This window comes from Eupeodes corollae, chromosome 2 (genome assembly GCF_945859685.1).
Source record: "Eupeodes corollae chromosome 2, idEupCoro1.1, whole genome shotgun sequence".
In the NCBI taxonomy this organism is placed as follows: Eukaryota; Metazoa; Arthropoda; class Insecta; order Diptera; family Syrphidae; genus Eupeodes; species Eupeodes corollae.
Window position 1 is genome coordinate 27,287,717 of NC_079148.1, and position 16,598 is coordinate 27,304,314.

General features: G+C 33.2%; 1 protein-coding gene across 2 annotated transcripts in view; it reads right to left on the reverse strand.

Moving 5' to 3' along the window:
* The window catches only part of LOC129947775 (protein MAK16 homolog), a 39,280-nt gene that overhangs the window by 11,399 nt on the left and 11,283 nt on the right, over window positions 1-16,598 (reverse strand). Inside the window, exon 4 of one of the 2 annotated variants that reach the window (XM_056058471.1) lies at window positions 16,156-16,387. In XM_056058471.1, coding sequence (XP_055914446.1) covers window positions 16,157-16,387 — 231 coding nt within the window. In that variant the 3' untranslated portion in view covers window position 16,156. Of the gene's footprint in view, window positions 1-16,030; window positions 16,388-16,598 lie in introns of those variants that run through there. The other variant, XM_056058470.1, reaches the window with a different exon arrangement.

The following is a 16,598-nucleotide window of genomic DNA, read 5'->3' on the forward strand; positions in this document are numbered from 1 at the left end:
AGTGAAAGGACAGATGATCCAAAACAGTTGGGATGTATCTGACAGAACAGCTGAAGGAACCAATGGTTGAATTTAAAGGAACCAGAAAATTGATTACAATATTTTATCATTTTCGGTAAAAATTGTGTAAGTTATTAAAATTCTATATGCTTTGTTTTACAATAGTCTTGTTTGTTTGTGAACAACTGAAAATGGTTTTTGTTTATTGACAGCTATCTCAATTTACGTATTCAACTCGTTCAATAATATATCTAAAAATGTATAGGTATATAATATATAAGATACCCTATCTAAAAGGAGATTAATGTTTTTCATTAAAAGGTTTCATTTGAATAGTCCGCTACTTGGACAGGCAGTGGTAGGTGGGTAGAAATGGCGATCTCAAGGTAATCTAGCCTGAGATCCAATTAGCGCTGTAGAGTTTGTGAAAGAATGCTTTTCCAAAGTATTTCATTTTCATATATTTGCCAAAGCAGGACATTTGCGGAGGAAATGGATTATTTTTTTACTTTCTCTTTGGTCACTACAACTACGGCAGAAGGTGTTGTAGGAGATACCCAACTTCTCCGCATGAACTCCTATAATCCTGGCTATGACTTTCCTTGGCCTGCATAGAAGATCGTTTGTACGGATTTTATTATATGTGGGCCATATCTTCCTAGATATAATGCAGATAGGTAAATTGCTCCACCTTCGGTTTGATTCAGTTTGGTAGATAGAAAAGATTTTACCCTTCATAGCACCAAGAGGAATATTAACCATTTCCGCAAGTGAGCTATGAAGGGCCGATCCTTGCCTGGCTAGCTCGTCAGGCCGTTCATTTCCCACGATACCATTATGGCCGGAACCCAGATCAGGGTGACACCGAGGTTAATATTCAGGCTCGCAAGCTCATCGCGACAGGATGTGTCCGATTTAATGGTTTTGACAGCTGCCTGACTGTCTGTAAAGATAGCCGCATTTCGGTTTTGGTTTGGGCTTTGTTTACGTATCATGCCTCCCTCTTATTGCCAGCAGTTCAGCCTGAAAAAACGCTAGCAAAGTCAGGAAGCCTAAAGAATTTAGCTACATTTAGGGACTCAGAAAAGATCCCAGAGCCAACTCCGCACTCCATCTTTGAGCCGTCAGTAAAGATGGTTGTGTCGACACGATGTCATCCTCCCAATCTTTTCTGGATGGGAAAATAACCTTAAAACCCTTACTAAGGCTCAAAGTAGGAGTGCAGTAGTCAGTGTCAAGAGAGATAATATCTGAAGGAATTAATTTCGTTGTGTTGCTGTGACCATAAGGTTTTGACAACCAATTGTTTGATTCCTTTAGCCTAATAGCGCTGCAGGAAACTATGTATTTAATAAAAGGGTCGACTGGTAGAAGATCCAAAATAACGTTGAAGGCGTCCGTTGGGCAAGTACACATGGCCCCTGTGGTGATCACGCAAGCTGTTCTCTGAACCTTCTTTAGCTTATTAATATTATAGGTTTTGCTAAGAGCAGGCCACCACACAATCGAACCATATGCTAAGATTGGGCGTACTACAGCAGTTTACGTCCATAAAATCATCTTCGACTGAAGTCCCCACTTTTTGCCGAAAGTTTTGCTTCAGGCGTAGAAGGCAACACAGGCCTTCTTAACCCGTACTTCAATATTAGGTTTCCAGTTTAGTTTAGAGTCGAGTATAACTTCCAAATATTTTGCACTGGAAGACAATGATAGGATTTGACCGTAGAGTCAAGGTAGCGTGAAGGGCGGTACTTTAGTTTTGGTGGTAAAGAGAAACAGTTCAGTATTTTAATTGGATACCTTTAATATAGTGAGGGTTGACAAATGGATTTTTATATCTCCTCGAACATAAAACTTTATCGGTTTTGTGTGGGTTAATACCCAGTCCACACCGATCAGCCCAAAGTATTAGGCTGTCAAAGGCATTTTGTAAGAGTTATTTTTGGATGTTAAGATGCTTTCCTGAAACTGCTATAGCAACGTCGTCCACATGGGCTATCACTCTAAAACCATCCGCATCCAGACTAGTTAGGATTTCATTCACCTCTAGGTTCCAGAGGAGAGGGGATAGAACACCACCTTGCGGTGTCCCTCTTCTAACGAATCGTCTTACAGAGATGGCAGAAATGCGATTTTTCTTGATTTACTACATTTGTTACGTCTGCTACATTAATGAGGTAGTTAATGTAGTCAGAGATGGCAAAGTAGATTACGTCAGGTAATCTACTCAGTAAACTACGTGTAGTTTATTGGGTAAACTACACGTTTGATTTGTTTCATTTACTACCCTATAATTGTTACGCGTGCTACCTTCACAAAAAACGTTAAATTTTAAAAAGAATTTAAAAAACCGAGTGAATATGTAACGCCTAACGTAACTAGTGAAAAACACTAAACTATACATAAGAACCAAATATGTAGCGTAAATGAACTAAATCAAGAAATTCGAAGTTTTATAAAAGAAAAATGCAAATTAAATAATCATCTGTTTCATTTTTGTCGTTCATTTTAAGAGTATAGTGTATATTTAATAATTTTTGGGAATGTTCTGGAATACTTAATAAACGAATAGCATATCTTGATATGCGTGGATGCTGTCTGGATGCCAAACTCCAAACTTGGCAATTGTTGATCAGTTTGCAGACTGGATCGTAGATATAAATTTCTTCTTCTATGGACTGGACGAAATTGTTATCAAACAATAATTGCTTAATATCTGTTGTTATCTTTTCATCAGTATCTGTAGCTGCTAAAGTCTTCATATGGTTCAGGTTGTGCAACAAATGTATCTTTTCGATGCAATTTGTCAATTTGGTGGTTGAATGGACATTTCAAACTACGTTTTGACGTCTACCGCTACGTCTGCTACATTTAACTACTTTAACTACATTAAACTACTTTAACTACCTTATTTATGTAGCAGACGTAACAAATGTAGTAAATCAAAAAAAATCGCATTTCTGCCATCTCTGAATGTAGTTAAATGTAGTTAACGTAGTTAAATGTAGCAGACGTAGCGGTAGACGTCAAAACGTAGTTTGAAATGTCCATTCAACCACCAAATTGACAAATCGTATCGAAAATAGAACTGTGAAAGTGTGAAAAACTAATTCTCGAAAATTCGGAACAGGCTTAACCAAGAACATTAAAAAAATTGATAGATATCATATACTCGTACACTTTACTCTTAAAATGAACGACAAAAATAAAACAGATGATTATTAAATTTGCATTTTTCTTTTATAAAACTTCGAATTCCTTCATTTAGTTCATTTGCGCAACATATTTGGTTCTTATGTATAGTTCAGTGTTTTTCAATCGTTAGTCGTTACTTATTCACTGGTTTTTTAAAATTCTTTTGGAAATTTAACATTTTTTGTGAAGGTAGCACACGTAACAAATTTAGGGTAGGAAATGAAACAAATCAAAAGTGTAGGTTATCCAATTAACTACACGTAGTTTACCGAGTAGATTACCTGGCGTAATCTACTCTGCCATCTCTAATTAACTCTCGAAGCGAAATATCTACATTTAGAGATGTTAGTGCAGATGTGTCCACGTTGTTAAAGGCACCTCCGATGTCAAGTTTCCACCGATTTACTTTTACAGGAGGCATGTTGAGACGAAGACAGAAGTCTTGTATCGATACTTGCCCTTAAATGGATATCAATCAATCTTTCCAAGGTCTTAAAAAGGAATGATGATAGAAAATCCGGCCCTGAGCTGGTATTTATACAAAATTAAAAAAAATACTCAACTTTCAGCCTCAGCCAAAAAGTCATCACTAAATGATGTTTGAAATTTGCGCTACTTTCCATCTACATATATAAATAATAATAAATAATTAAAAAAACTATTAACAATACGTATAAACAATTAAACCACCATTTAAAATTGTATTTTTCACAGCTTACAAATTAATCGTATATAATTTAAATTTAAAATGTTATTTGAATGGTAATTATTGTAGTTCCTTATTACAATAATAAAATAAAAAACACCTGCATTTGAATCACGCGATTTGACTGATGAACGTGTAAAACAAAATATGAGCCATAAAGTTGACAGATAAAGGTCAACAACAAAATGAAAGAGAGTATAGCACATAAACTCCATCAGCAATATCGAAAATGTTTTTTTGAATGACACTAGATTGATGGTGAAGTTTTAATTACATGTTTTGTTTTTTAAATTAATCTAATTGCATTTTTATTTTTGATGTATGTATATAGCTGATTTTTGGAACGTTTTATTTTAACAATTATAACAAAGTACTCAAAGTTGATGAGTTGATTTTGCTATAATTTATTTATTTTTTCAAACAACAATAATTATTAAAGTAAAATTTGATGTGTAAATTAAAATTTCATTTTTGAATGCGTATTTAAAATAATTCACTCTGACATCGGTTTAAGCAACATAAAAATTACAAATCCAATTATTTTCCCAACGAAATCAATTTTGATCACAAAAAATAAATCATTCTGGGAATTACTTTATCATTGTCATGAAGGTCATCAATCGAATTGTGAGTTCCGCATATTATTTTGTGACTCTCTTTAGAGAGACCTCTGCTTTAAATTCTACCAAATTTTATTTAAAAAGCCTTCAAAAGTTTATAAATAAAATTATTTATTTTGTAAGCAAATAAAATGTAGATAATCTGATTTATCACCATTGAAAGATGCAAATCTTTCACTTACTTAGTCATAAAAATGCAACAATAGTATTCAATATGGCGTATACGTAATAAAAATTAATAATTTACATACAACAAAAAACTCTGTTTAAATTAATTAAAAAAGATATTTTTGCAGTAGCACTTTACCTTGACGAGTTGAGTATTATTTTAGATTTCATTGTCATGGGCAAAGTCATTATTATGATAATTTGTTTTTGCCCACTAACTTAAATATGGTAATGCGAGTTAAATTTTTTTGATAAATATTTTGTTTAAACTTTTTGTATAGACAAAATATCTTTGAGTATTTTATTCATAGTTTAAACTACTGAAAGCTTTATAGTTACTTGTTTAACAATCTATGAGAGTTTTGTAAATATTTGTTCATCTGGTTTTTAGAAATGCATTTGCATTGTTGGAGGTATCTAAGAGGCAAACTACAGTTAATGGAACTTAAGCTGGTTTTTAAATTCTAACAAATAGAATATTGTTTAAAGCGTATTTCTATAAAATCAACTACTAGGCTAGTTTAATTTAATTAATTTAATACAACATTTGGTGTGGGTTCAACATTATACTTCAGTTTTATAAAATGATATTGTTAGTGTTATGGTGGCCTCTTCTTAGCAAAGCCTATAATATTGATAAGCTATAAAGGTTCAGAGAACACCTTGCGTGGGTACCACAGGGGCCATGCGTACTTGCCAAACGGATGCCTTAGACGTTATTTTGGATCTTCTACAAATCGAAGGTATCAAACAGCTGGTTGTCAAAACCTTATGGTCACAGCAACACAACGAAATTGATTCCCTCAGAAATTATCTCGGTAGACACTGACTACTGCACTCCTACTTTGAGCCTTAGTAAGGGTTTTAAGGTTATTTTCCCATCCAGAAAAGATTGGGAGGATGACATCGTGTCGACACAACCATCTTTACTGACGGCTCAAAGATGGAGTGCGGAGTTGGCTCTGGGATCTTTTCTGAGTCCCTAAATGTAGCTAAATTCTTTAGGCTTCCTGACTTTGCTAGCGTTTTTTCAGGCTGAACTGCTGGCAGTAAAAGGGAGGCATGATACGTAAACAAAGCCCAAACCAAAACCGAAATGCGGCTATCTTTACAGACAGTCAGGCTGCTGTCAAAACCAATAAATCGGACACATCCTGTCGCGATGAGCTTGCGAGCCTGAATATTAACCTCGGTGTCACCCTGATCTGGGTTCCGGCCATAATGGTATCGTGGGAAATGAACGGGCTGACGAGCTAGCCAGGCAAGGATCGGCCCTTCATAGCTCACTTGCGGAAATGGTTAACATGAAGGGTAAAATCTTTTCTATCTACCAAACTGAATCAAACCGAAGGTGAAGCAATTTACCCAACTGCATTATATCTAGGAAGATATGGCCCACCTATAACAAAACCCGTACAAACGATCTTCTATGCAGGCCAAGGCAAGACATAGCCAGGATTGTTGCGGTTTTTACCGGACATTGGCCTATAGGAGTTCATGCAGAGAAGTTGGGTATCTCTTACAACACCTTTTGCCGTAGCTGTAGTGACCAAAGAGAAAGTGAAACGATAATCCACTTCCTCTGCAAATGTCCTGCTTTGGCAAAAACTAGAATGAAATACTTTGGAAAAGCATTCTTTCACGAACTTGATGAGCTATCCGAGACAAAGATTAGAGACCTAATCTTTTTTCTCAATGCGACAAAATGGCTCTAACATAATCGCTATAAAGCTTCTCTATAAATCTTTCCCTTTCTATCACAGGTCAAACGAGTTTTTGGTATCAAAACGGCGGCGCACTACAGCGCTAATTGGATCTCAGGCTAGGTTGCCTTGATATCGCCATTCCGGTATCTTAAGATGTATAGGCCACTATAAAGCATTGCAACCACAGTTCTAATGAAAACTTTTTATGTCTAAAGCTTGAAAATTTCTTATGGTCGAGAGCTTAAATAAATGTGCATAGGTACACAAGTCTTTAATGGTAAGACTGGCTAAAGAGTAGGTATGCAAAACATCCACTTGACTCCCGTGGGTATATCTTTCATAATAGAATAATTTTTTTGCTAAACATTTTCAGTCGGTTTATTTAGACATTTGTCCTAATTTACCTCATTCTACAAACATAAACTCTTCAAATACTCCTATTAATATACATATGTAGGCAGTTTAAGTTTTTCCACTTCTGAGATTGAGTTAGCGTTGTCTAAGCTTAAGGGTGATAAGCGACGTGATATTGACGGAATTTCACCAATCATTTTACGAATGTGTGCGAATGCATTGGTTGTTCCTTTAAAAATTATTTTTAATCGTTCACTTGCAAATGGCGCGTTTCTAAATGCTTGGAAACGTTCAACAATCACACCTATTTACAAATCAGGCGGTAGGCAAGATGTTTCAAACTATCGTCCAATTTGTAAAATTGCTACGATCCTCAAATTTTTTGAAAAGTTAGTCTATGACAAATTAACTCCTTCTCTTAAAGCAATGATTGTCTATACTGATTTTTCTAAAGCTTTTGACAGAGTCAAACATGATGCTTTACTTATGAAGATAAATAAAGTAGGTTTTCACTCAAACTTTTTTAAATGGCTAAATTCATACTCAAGGGATCGTATTCAGTACGTTCGTATAAATAACTTTATTTCTGCACCGGTATATATTACGTCGGGTGTCCCGCAAGGAAGCCATCTTGGTCCTCTTCTTTTTTTGTTGTTTACAAACGACATTCCTAATATGTTTTTAAATTCAAGTGCTTGATGTACGCAGATGATCTTAAGGTATTTCGTTGTATAAAATCTGAACATGATTGTTTTCTTCTGCAACAAGATCTTGATGTTTTATCGGACTGGTGTTTAGTTTACTGTTTACATTTGAACATTTCCAAATGCCAAAGCCTAACGTTTTCTCGAAACCATCGTCCAATTAATTTTATCTATAAAATCAATCATATGCCATTGTCCGTTATAACCTTTAAAGAAGATCTTGGTGTGATTTTTGATAAAAAAAAACTTGACTTTGTACAGCATATAGATTTTTTAGTTGCTAAAGGCAGTTCAATGTTAGGTTTCATATTGCGAAACTCAAAGTAGTTTTCCGATCCACACACCTTAAAGTGTTTATATTTTGCGTTTGTAAGGTCTAATCTTGAATCCTGCAGTGTAATCTGGAATCCTTCATATTTTCTTCATTCATTTAGAATCGAAAAGATCCAAAAAAGATTTACGAGAGTTGTAGTGAAAAGACTTCAATGGGACATAGATTTTTCCTACCTATGAAACGAGGTGTAAAATACTCGGTATTTTTCCTCTTAACATTCGTAGAAAGTATACAGAGGTTATGTTCATTCGTGACATAGTAGCAAATCATATTGATTGTTCACAAATTTTAGCTCTAATTGGGATTAATGTTCCTGTGAACCATTTTTAATTTGACATGGAACATTTTTTAATGTTCCATGTCATAGAACTGTGTATGCTTCCAATGAACCAATAGCCAGGTGTTTAAGAGAAACAAATACTGTTTGCAACATGATTGATTTCAATGTTAGTAGATATTTATTTAAATAAAATTGATTGTTAATTCTAAATAACTTTGTTGGTGGTTATGTTTAAATTTTAAATTGTATGTATTATATTATCTAGAAATCACTAAGGTACCTATTGTAACTTTGTTTGAAGAATAAACTAAACTAAACTAAACTACATTTATCGAAGTTAAAAATAATTGTCTTTTACTTTTTTTATGGGCAAATCGATAAATAAATTAAGCATTTAAAAAAAATTGAATGCAATAAAACAATCATCAAATTAACGACACCACATTTAATAATTAATTTTTAACGGTTGACATAAGAAACAGGCTCTGAGAAAAAATATCAATTTAAGCCAGAAATTGCGATTGGTTTAGAAGGGGGAATTATTTTTTTTTTCAAGACACATTATAATTAAGTTTTAGTAAGTGCATTTCTAATTATGTACGTCAAACACACACCCCTTATGAGGAATTTATTTCCAATTCACTTCGCCTCATTGTATGTATATATGTATGTACCTACATACTTTTATTTTTTGTCTTGTACATGTGTACCAATCTATGTATGTATGTCTGTATATAGCTTAGGCAATTGTTGAGCATCTTAAGCTCTAATTGTAATTATTATTGTTCGTTAATTAGTATTATCACTAAATAAAAATAATCTTTCGAAGGCCGTAAGTGTGTTTGCACTCATAGTAGTATTTTTAGTTAGGCAGGTACCTACACCTACATTTTGTAATCTATCGAGTTGTGCGAAAACGGCTTTTTCAGTTTACATCAATAAAATTATTGATCTTCGATATGGGTAATAATGACCTATAATTAGGAATATACATACATACATACATACGTTGAAACTTACCTGGTAGTATTTTTAATTACCTCCTTATCATTTTGTTTACAATAAAGTTGATATGAAGGGATAATTGATTTGAGAAAGAAAATTCATATAAGAGATTATAAGAAAGGTAAATTTTGCGAAGGTCAAATAAAATCATTTAATTTGTCTTCATTTAGAAAACACTTGAGGTTGGTTGTTCGTTTTCAAACACTTTTCATACATTTACTTTTTACCACTATTTCAAATTCAATTGAAGTCTTAAAAACCATAATAGCTTAATAGCTTATAAGTAAATGTTCCTATTTAGAAAATACTTTTTCTTTTAATAATACCTACCTACAATTTCCAGGTTCAGACCAAGGCAGCTAGTTAATTTTTCAGGTTTAATCTTTGTATATAAAACCTATAGTACTATCATACTTTTTTACCTGACTATATTTTCACTGGCAACAAGTACCAACATTATTTTCTCAAGAAATAAAACATCTCACACAGGACACAAGCGCATCAAAAGTTGTATTATGTAAATAAATCCAATATGAAAGGAAGACTTTAAAATAATTAATAAATACATAAATAACAGATTAGTGAAGTTCGGTCTTCAGTTGAATTTAAAAAACATGATTAACTGACATTTTGACATAAGAAGACTTGACTTTCCATTCAATTTTCTAATAAAGTACCCTTAATTGGAATGCAATTTGTTAGTAGCTGGCCAATCAAATACTAAAAACTTTTCCTTACTTTAAGTCCCTAATGTCGTCTGAACCTGCCAAAAAACTCTTAAAAAGAGTCGTCTTTCTAACAATGAGAGTGTCTATTTAATATACCTTAAGAGTCATACCGACTCTTACTTAGACAATAGCTATTAAAATGGGATAATAGAGCTTCAGATATTTGTTCTTTTATTTTTTTTTATAAAACACAAATTGTTTGAACTAGAAAGACAACCCCAAAATAGACTTCGTTCATAATGTGTACAACGAATATTATTTGTAGCGGCCGCCCGCTATGAATCTTCCAATATTAGACGACTTTTTTATAATAAGCCACATAAGCTTGGGTGTTGAAAATCACTAGATCTAAGCTGGCAATCGACAGATTTTATTAAATTAAGTTTATAGGCTTTTCACACCAAACCGAAAACACGGTTTTGGCCTAAAACCTACATCGAAAACTCAAGTTTTCCCATGCATTTTTGGTAAACCAAAAGTTTTTGTAAACCACAAGTTTTACATAAAACCTTTCTAAAACTTTGGCGACTTTCCATTACCGCAGCACGAATTTCCTTCTGATTTTTTTACAGTTAGGTTGGCGTCTCAATAGAACATGTTTTAAATATTAAAGCTAGGAAACAACTTAAGTCATAGAAACAGAATTTTCTTTTTCGGACTTAACTTATAAATAAATGTTTCCTCGCTCTAAAATTGCTATAGTTATTATTTATTTGCACATATGTATCTATCAAATAAAAACCCCGAGTCGAAATTCGTGCTGCGGTAATGGAAAGTTGAGCCAACGTCGAGAATAAGGGTTTGGGAGAATTGAGAAAGGCGATAAGTTCATTTGTGGAGGAGAATAAGTATAAAAGAAAATCTCTGGTGGAGGCTAAGTCCCAGCGAGCTAGGGAAATTTGCGCCAAAACATTCCACAATGTGGGAATCGTTGTTCCAGTGAATAAAACCACAAAAGTGGGCTATCGCCCCTTAATAGGAAGCGATGCCAACAACAAGAGGATCCTCAGTGTTTGGACAAGCCGGGCGAGTCCTCAAAGGAAGAAGCCAAAGATATATTCATGGAAAAATTGCAGCCCATCATTACAGCTTCAGTGATCGCTTTGGATAAGTCTGATTTTAGTACGAATCTGGAACTAGGAATTGACCTTTTCTGCTCCGGCCATAAGGACCTACACGAAATCGTTTAGAATATTCTCAACTTCGCCTATAAGTTGCACAATATATGGCGATTCTGTCATAGTCAGTATTTTGGATTGAATTTGAAGAAAATGTTTTAAATAAAATAAATTTTTATTGTAAAGTTTTGTTTTATGTTGATTCTATAATATAATTTCTAGATAACTCTTCTTCTGTTCTGATATGCTTCTCAGCACAAAAAAGAATGATCGATTTATCTTCCAAAGGCAACGCTTTTTTGCCTTAGTGAATTACATCGGCTGTTGTTCATCGTCCCATCTACTTTTATAAAAATAAAACAGTAATGGAACTGAAAATCAATTATTATAATTTATTAAAGATCCAGTATTTACATTAAAAGAAACTGAGAAAGGTATTCTTTTGAGGTTTTATAAAACGTAGTGGGGTGATGGGTAACCCCACTTGGCATCGGAAGGTTAAGGGTGTCATCGTCAAAGAAATATCCATAGGAGAATGTTTGCGCTTCAAGAATTTTAAAAAAATTGAATCTTGAGAGAATACATACCATATAGAACATCGTCACTGTGTGAAAGGAAGTACTTGGATATTTTAATTTTATCCGCATTCGAGACGGTGGGTGGTGATATACTGGGAGTTTTTTGTATGTTCGTATCGAAACTTTTTTTACACCACTCAATGACGAGATCCCATTCGTTCTTTTGGAGCTCGTATAGATCTTTAGCTAAAGTTTGTATCTTGCATTTTCAGATCCTTTAGTTCATTCGATAAGTTCTGAGGCTCGTTCTGAAATGTTGTTCGAAATACTCATCATTGTTTACTAACAAACAATTTGAGAATAACAAAACTTTTTACTCACAAATTTTTTCATCAATACAAAATTTGACATTTAAATGTGAAATGAAAATAACGTGTAAATCATAGACAAACCATATAAAGACCGGAATCTTTCGTACGTTTTACCCTCCAACACCCATTTGTTTACATTGTTGTATTTGTAATTTGTCATGACGTCCATTTTGAAATTTGAAATGCAACAACAATTCGATGCGGTGTATTTACTTGTTTTGACAGATGTTTTTTTTTTATTAAAATAGCTGTGGTGAGAATTTGACTTCTACGACGAATTGTTTTGTTTACTAAAATGCCGCAAAATACGAACATTGGAACTCACTTGGTCATGTTCTTAAAAGTTTTTTAGATTTTTACAAAAAAGTGTGAATGCATTGTTCTTACTCACACTTCAAGGATTCCAGGAAGGTATAAACCATTCCTGTAGGTACATTATTGTACCAAGGACACGACCGAATGAGTTCCAATGTTTGCATTTTTAAACATTTTCGATAGGAAAATGCGAACATTGGAACTCACTCGGAGGTGCTTTTTTAAGTTGTTTTGTTTTTTACTAAAAAGTATGAACGCAAAGTTCCTACTCACACTTCAAGGATTCCAGGAAGGTATAAACCATTCCTGTAGGTACATTATTGTACCAAGGACACGACCGAATGAGTTCCAATGTTTGCATTTTTAAACATTTTCGATAGGAAAATGCGAACATTGGAACTCACTCGGAGGTGCTTTTTTAAGTTGTTTTGTTTTTTACTAAAAAGTATGAACGCAAAGTTCCTACTCACACTTCAAGGATTCCAGGAAGGTATAAACCATTCCTGTAGGTACATTATTGTACCAAGGACACGACCGAATGAGTTCCAATGTTTGCATTTTTAAACATTTTCGATAGGAAAATGCGAACATTGGAACTCACTCGGAGGTGCTTTTTATTAATTTATTAATTAGAAAATATGAACCAAAATATAATAATAAGCAGCATTAAGCACGATCCTCTCGATCATAAAATATGATATTAAATATTATGTTACATTTCAATAGAATCGCGTAGGAACATGTTGTTTTCTTAATAAGTGATTCATGTATAAGAAATCATAAGGTCTTTCTTAAACAATATTTAACGACACTTAACAGCAAAAATGTTTTTCGATTTGTCTTAAGTTGGCATCTGAGATGTTTCGATTAATAAATATTTATTTAAAAATGTAATATCTCAAGGAACTATTCTAATTTGCATAGTTTTGACTTGATTTCAAAAAAAGCTAATAGACAAAAGTGTTGGCTTTGAAAAATTTATAAAACTTAGTTGTAAGTATTACCATTATTTTGTTTCCATTTAAGTTACATATTTTTTTAAAATGTCCCTACCTCCTAAATGGGGGGAAACAGACACGCTCCCGTAGTAAAAAATACTTGTTTTTAACTGTTCTATACAAATCCGTCATCAAACTTTGTCGCCTGAGCTATCGTACTCTTCCCAAAAAATGCAATAGCTAATGTCGCCGTAGCCACTAGGTGCCACCCCTAAAGAATTTCTCAGCACTATTCCTTATTTTCGTGGTGAATTGACTTTAGAGGGTGGTGAATTGATGTTAGCAGCGGTGAATTGATGTTAGACCTAAGGGTGCGTGTAAGTAGACGTTTCAGTTTGTAGGCAAACCAGAATGACAGATTTGTTTCCGGTCTTTATATGGTTTGTCTATGGTGTAAATGTTCGGTTTGAACGATTTTTGGGTTTCGTGTAAAAAGGCATTACAAACATACAATTGTTGTAGCAGCTAAGTGGTATTCTTATATCACAAATAATAAGTAATGACAAGCTTGTGAATAATATGTAACGTGACATTCGGATATCAAAGAAAAAACGCCTTACCACACTTTTTTAGAAAATATCAAAATTTATTTTAACCACTGATAACTGTCTGCATACAAACACTAAAGGGAAGAGTGAAAATACAAATAACAAAAATTAAATGATGTTTCACAAGTTTCCAAGTCAATAACAAATTATTTTCTGTTATTTGATCGCATTCACAAAGCTAGTGGCTACGTAGTCAAACTACACTACAAAGCTAGTCAATCTGGAACTGTCATATTATTGACAAATGCAAATATATAAAATAGGAAACATTTTGGATTTGATAACTTTAACTTATCTTTCGAGTTTTTAAATTCAATAGAATCAAATTTAAAACACAATTTTAATGATTTATAGAAGTATCTAAAAAATGAACAATTTATTTCATATTGAATTCATGTGGTCTACCGAGCATCTGATTGTGAAACGTCAAAATCATTCTTCACTAACTTTGTAGCCGAATTGTTTACACTACGTCGGAGGGGAAATTTCAACTACTGTTGTAGTTAGATTTAGCCAATCAGAATCCCTTGACTACGTAGCCACTAGCTTTGTGAATGCAACCTTTGAATTTTCCGCTGAAAAACGTCACGCAACTAATCAGACTTATCACAGGCCCCGTCGTAATAGATTCGTAGTACGAACCCCGAATAATTGTATCATTGGTCCCGTCGTACTAAAAAAATTTGCTACGAAATTCGGAGTTCGTGAAAATTGGTATCACTAGCCCCGAATGAATAGGAAGTTTGGCAGTTTTTTCTACGAACAATTATTTTGATCGGAGTTTTTAAAACGAACAAAAAATTAATCTTGCGAAGATAAATTAAATAAAAATAAAATATGTGAAAAGAATCATGCAAGTTTTACTATTGTTTTAATGTGAAAGTGTTTACCTATGTTTTTTTTTATTTTTTTTTTTTTGAAGGGCAAATAAAGTTATCACAAATAAAATTCAATTCGAAAGGCTTTATGAAAAGTCTTCAAGAAAAACTTGAAATTGCCCAAGGATTTTCAAAAATCCCTATGGAGGAAGTGAATTCGTTTTGGGAGGCAGTAAAAATAGAGTTAAATAGTTAAAGACCTCTAAGGACACCTCTAGCTGGAAAAAAGTAAATTGAATAAATTAGTCCAAACTTTTTTATAATTTAATTTAATTCTTAAGTGTGGATAGATTGAAATGCATAAATCAAGAGAAAAATGGTTGAGAACAAAAAAGAATGCAAAGCTACAGGTGGCGGAGCAAATAGAATGCATTTTTTTAGCAGCCTCGAAGAAGGTGTCATAAGAATGAATGAACTTTGACCAGCGGAATAAAAGATCCACAATCTTTTGGATTTGAAAATTCCTCCGAGCCTTTAGAATCAAATGAACCTTATGAAGAGAACTAACTTGCCGATGTTTCGATGTCATCAGACGTAGTTGATGTGAGAAATGTTCCAAGGCGTCTTTCAACCACTTCGCGTCAATCATATGATTCATCCAGTCTTCGTGTATTTTCTTCATTTATTGCAACGGCAATACTATCAATTTTTAAAGACAAAAACAAATTAAAACAAGAACAAATCGAAAGATGAAAACGAACTTTTATTTAATTTTCTTATTTTGACGCATATCAGCTGATTTTAAAACTCCGAAATTAGTATTTCTGTGTGCCAATGCTTTCTTGAATTCGTTCGGGGCTTATGATGTAAATGTATTCGTATTCGTAGCGAAACACACGTTTAAAAAACATGTTTATGTAGCGTAAGGGATCTATAAGTTACTATCACCAGCTCGTAATTTTAATACTAAATACTCTTCCTTCGTGAATTTCCCATGAGTTTTTATTTGCAATTTACACACAATTTTAACCCAAAGCACTGGGTTAAATTTAAAGCCTTCGTCCCCTCTTAACCGATATTTGTTTCAAGGCAGAAAACTTAATTAAGACGTTTGTATTCGGAATGGACATCAAATAAAAATAGTCAAACAAATTTTCCGTAAGTTTTTGATTGAACTTAAACAATCTTAAAAAATAATCCGGATATTTTATGGAATTCGTTTGAAATGTGTTTTTTATTTCACAATAACAACCCAACATTTCATTCACCTAACAACAATTTGGTTTTTTTAAACTAAATCTCTTTTTTGTTATGAGAAACAAAACATTCTGATCGTAAACAAATTAATCTCTGTTATTAATAGCATGTTTTTTTCTTATTATTTTATACAAACCTAATTTGTCTTTAAATTCCTCTAAAAATGTATTCAGTCCTTTAAATTTAAACAAATTATTCACATCATAAAATAATCACCATTTGCAGTCATGAATAATAAAATTATCTTTTATGCACTATAAACATTTTAAATAAAGAAAACAGTTAAGTCAACATAACAAAAATGTTTTTTTTTTTCTTTTCTTGTTTTATTTTTTAAAATAATTATTATTTGTCTATATTTATTTGTGTTCATAAAAAAAAAGTAGATTTTATACAAATTCACGTTTTGTACCTCACTTATGTATCCTTTCCCGTGCCGGGGCATCAGCTTCCATTTCATATTCGATTTCCACTTTGGGTTTCTTAAGTCGTCGCTTGCCCTTAACGATTTTTCTACTATCGCTAGCTGTTGCTGCTTCTGCTGATGATGCTGTTGATTTTGTCGTAGAATCTTTTCTTGATTTAGCATCTTTTTTATCACTGATATCCTTGGGTCTTTTTACAAATGCACCAACACCGTTATCCTGAATATATAGGTATCACAATTAAATTGAATTCAAACAAAAAATACAAATTAAATAAGACAAAACGATAACAATTTCTTCTTTCATGTGAATAGGGAACAGAAGGGGGGCTGGGCAAGACAACAAGGTATAAAGAAAGAAATACACAAATTCAAAATAGCCAAAACCAAATGCGTCACACTGAAGCCGGTGTTAATTTAAATTCACTCTC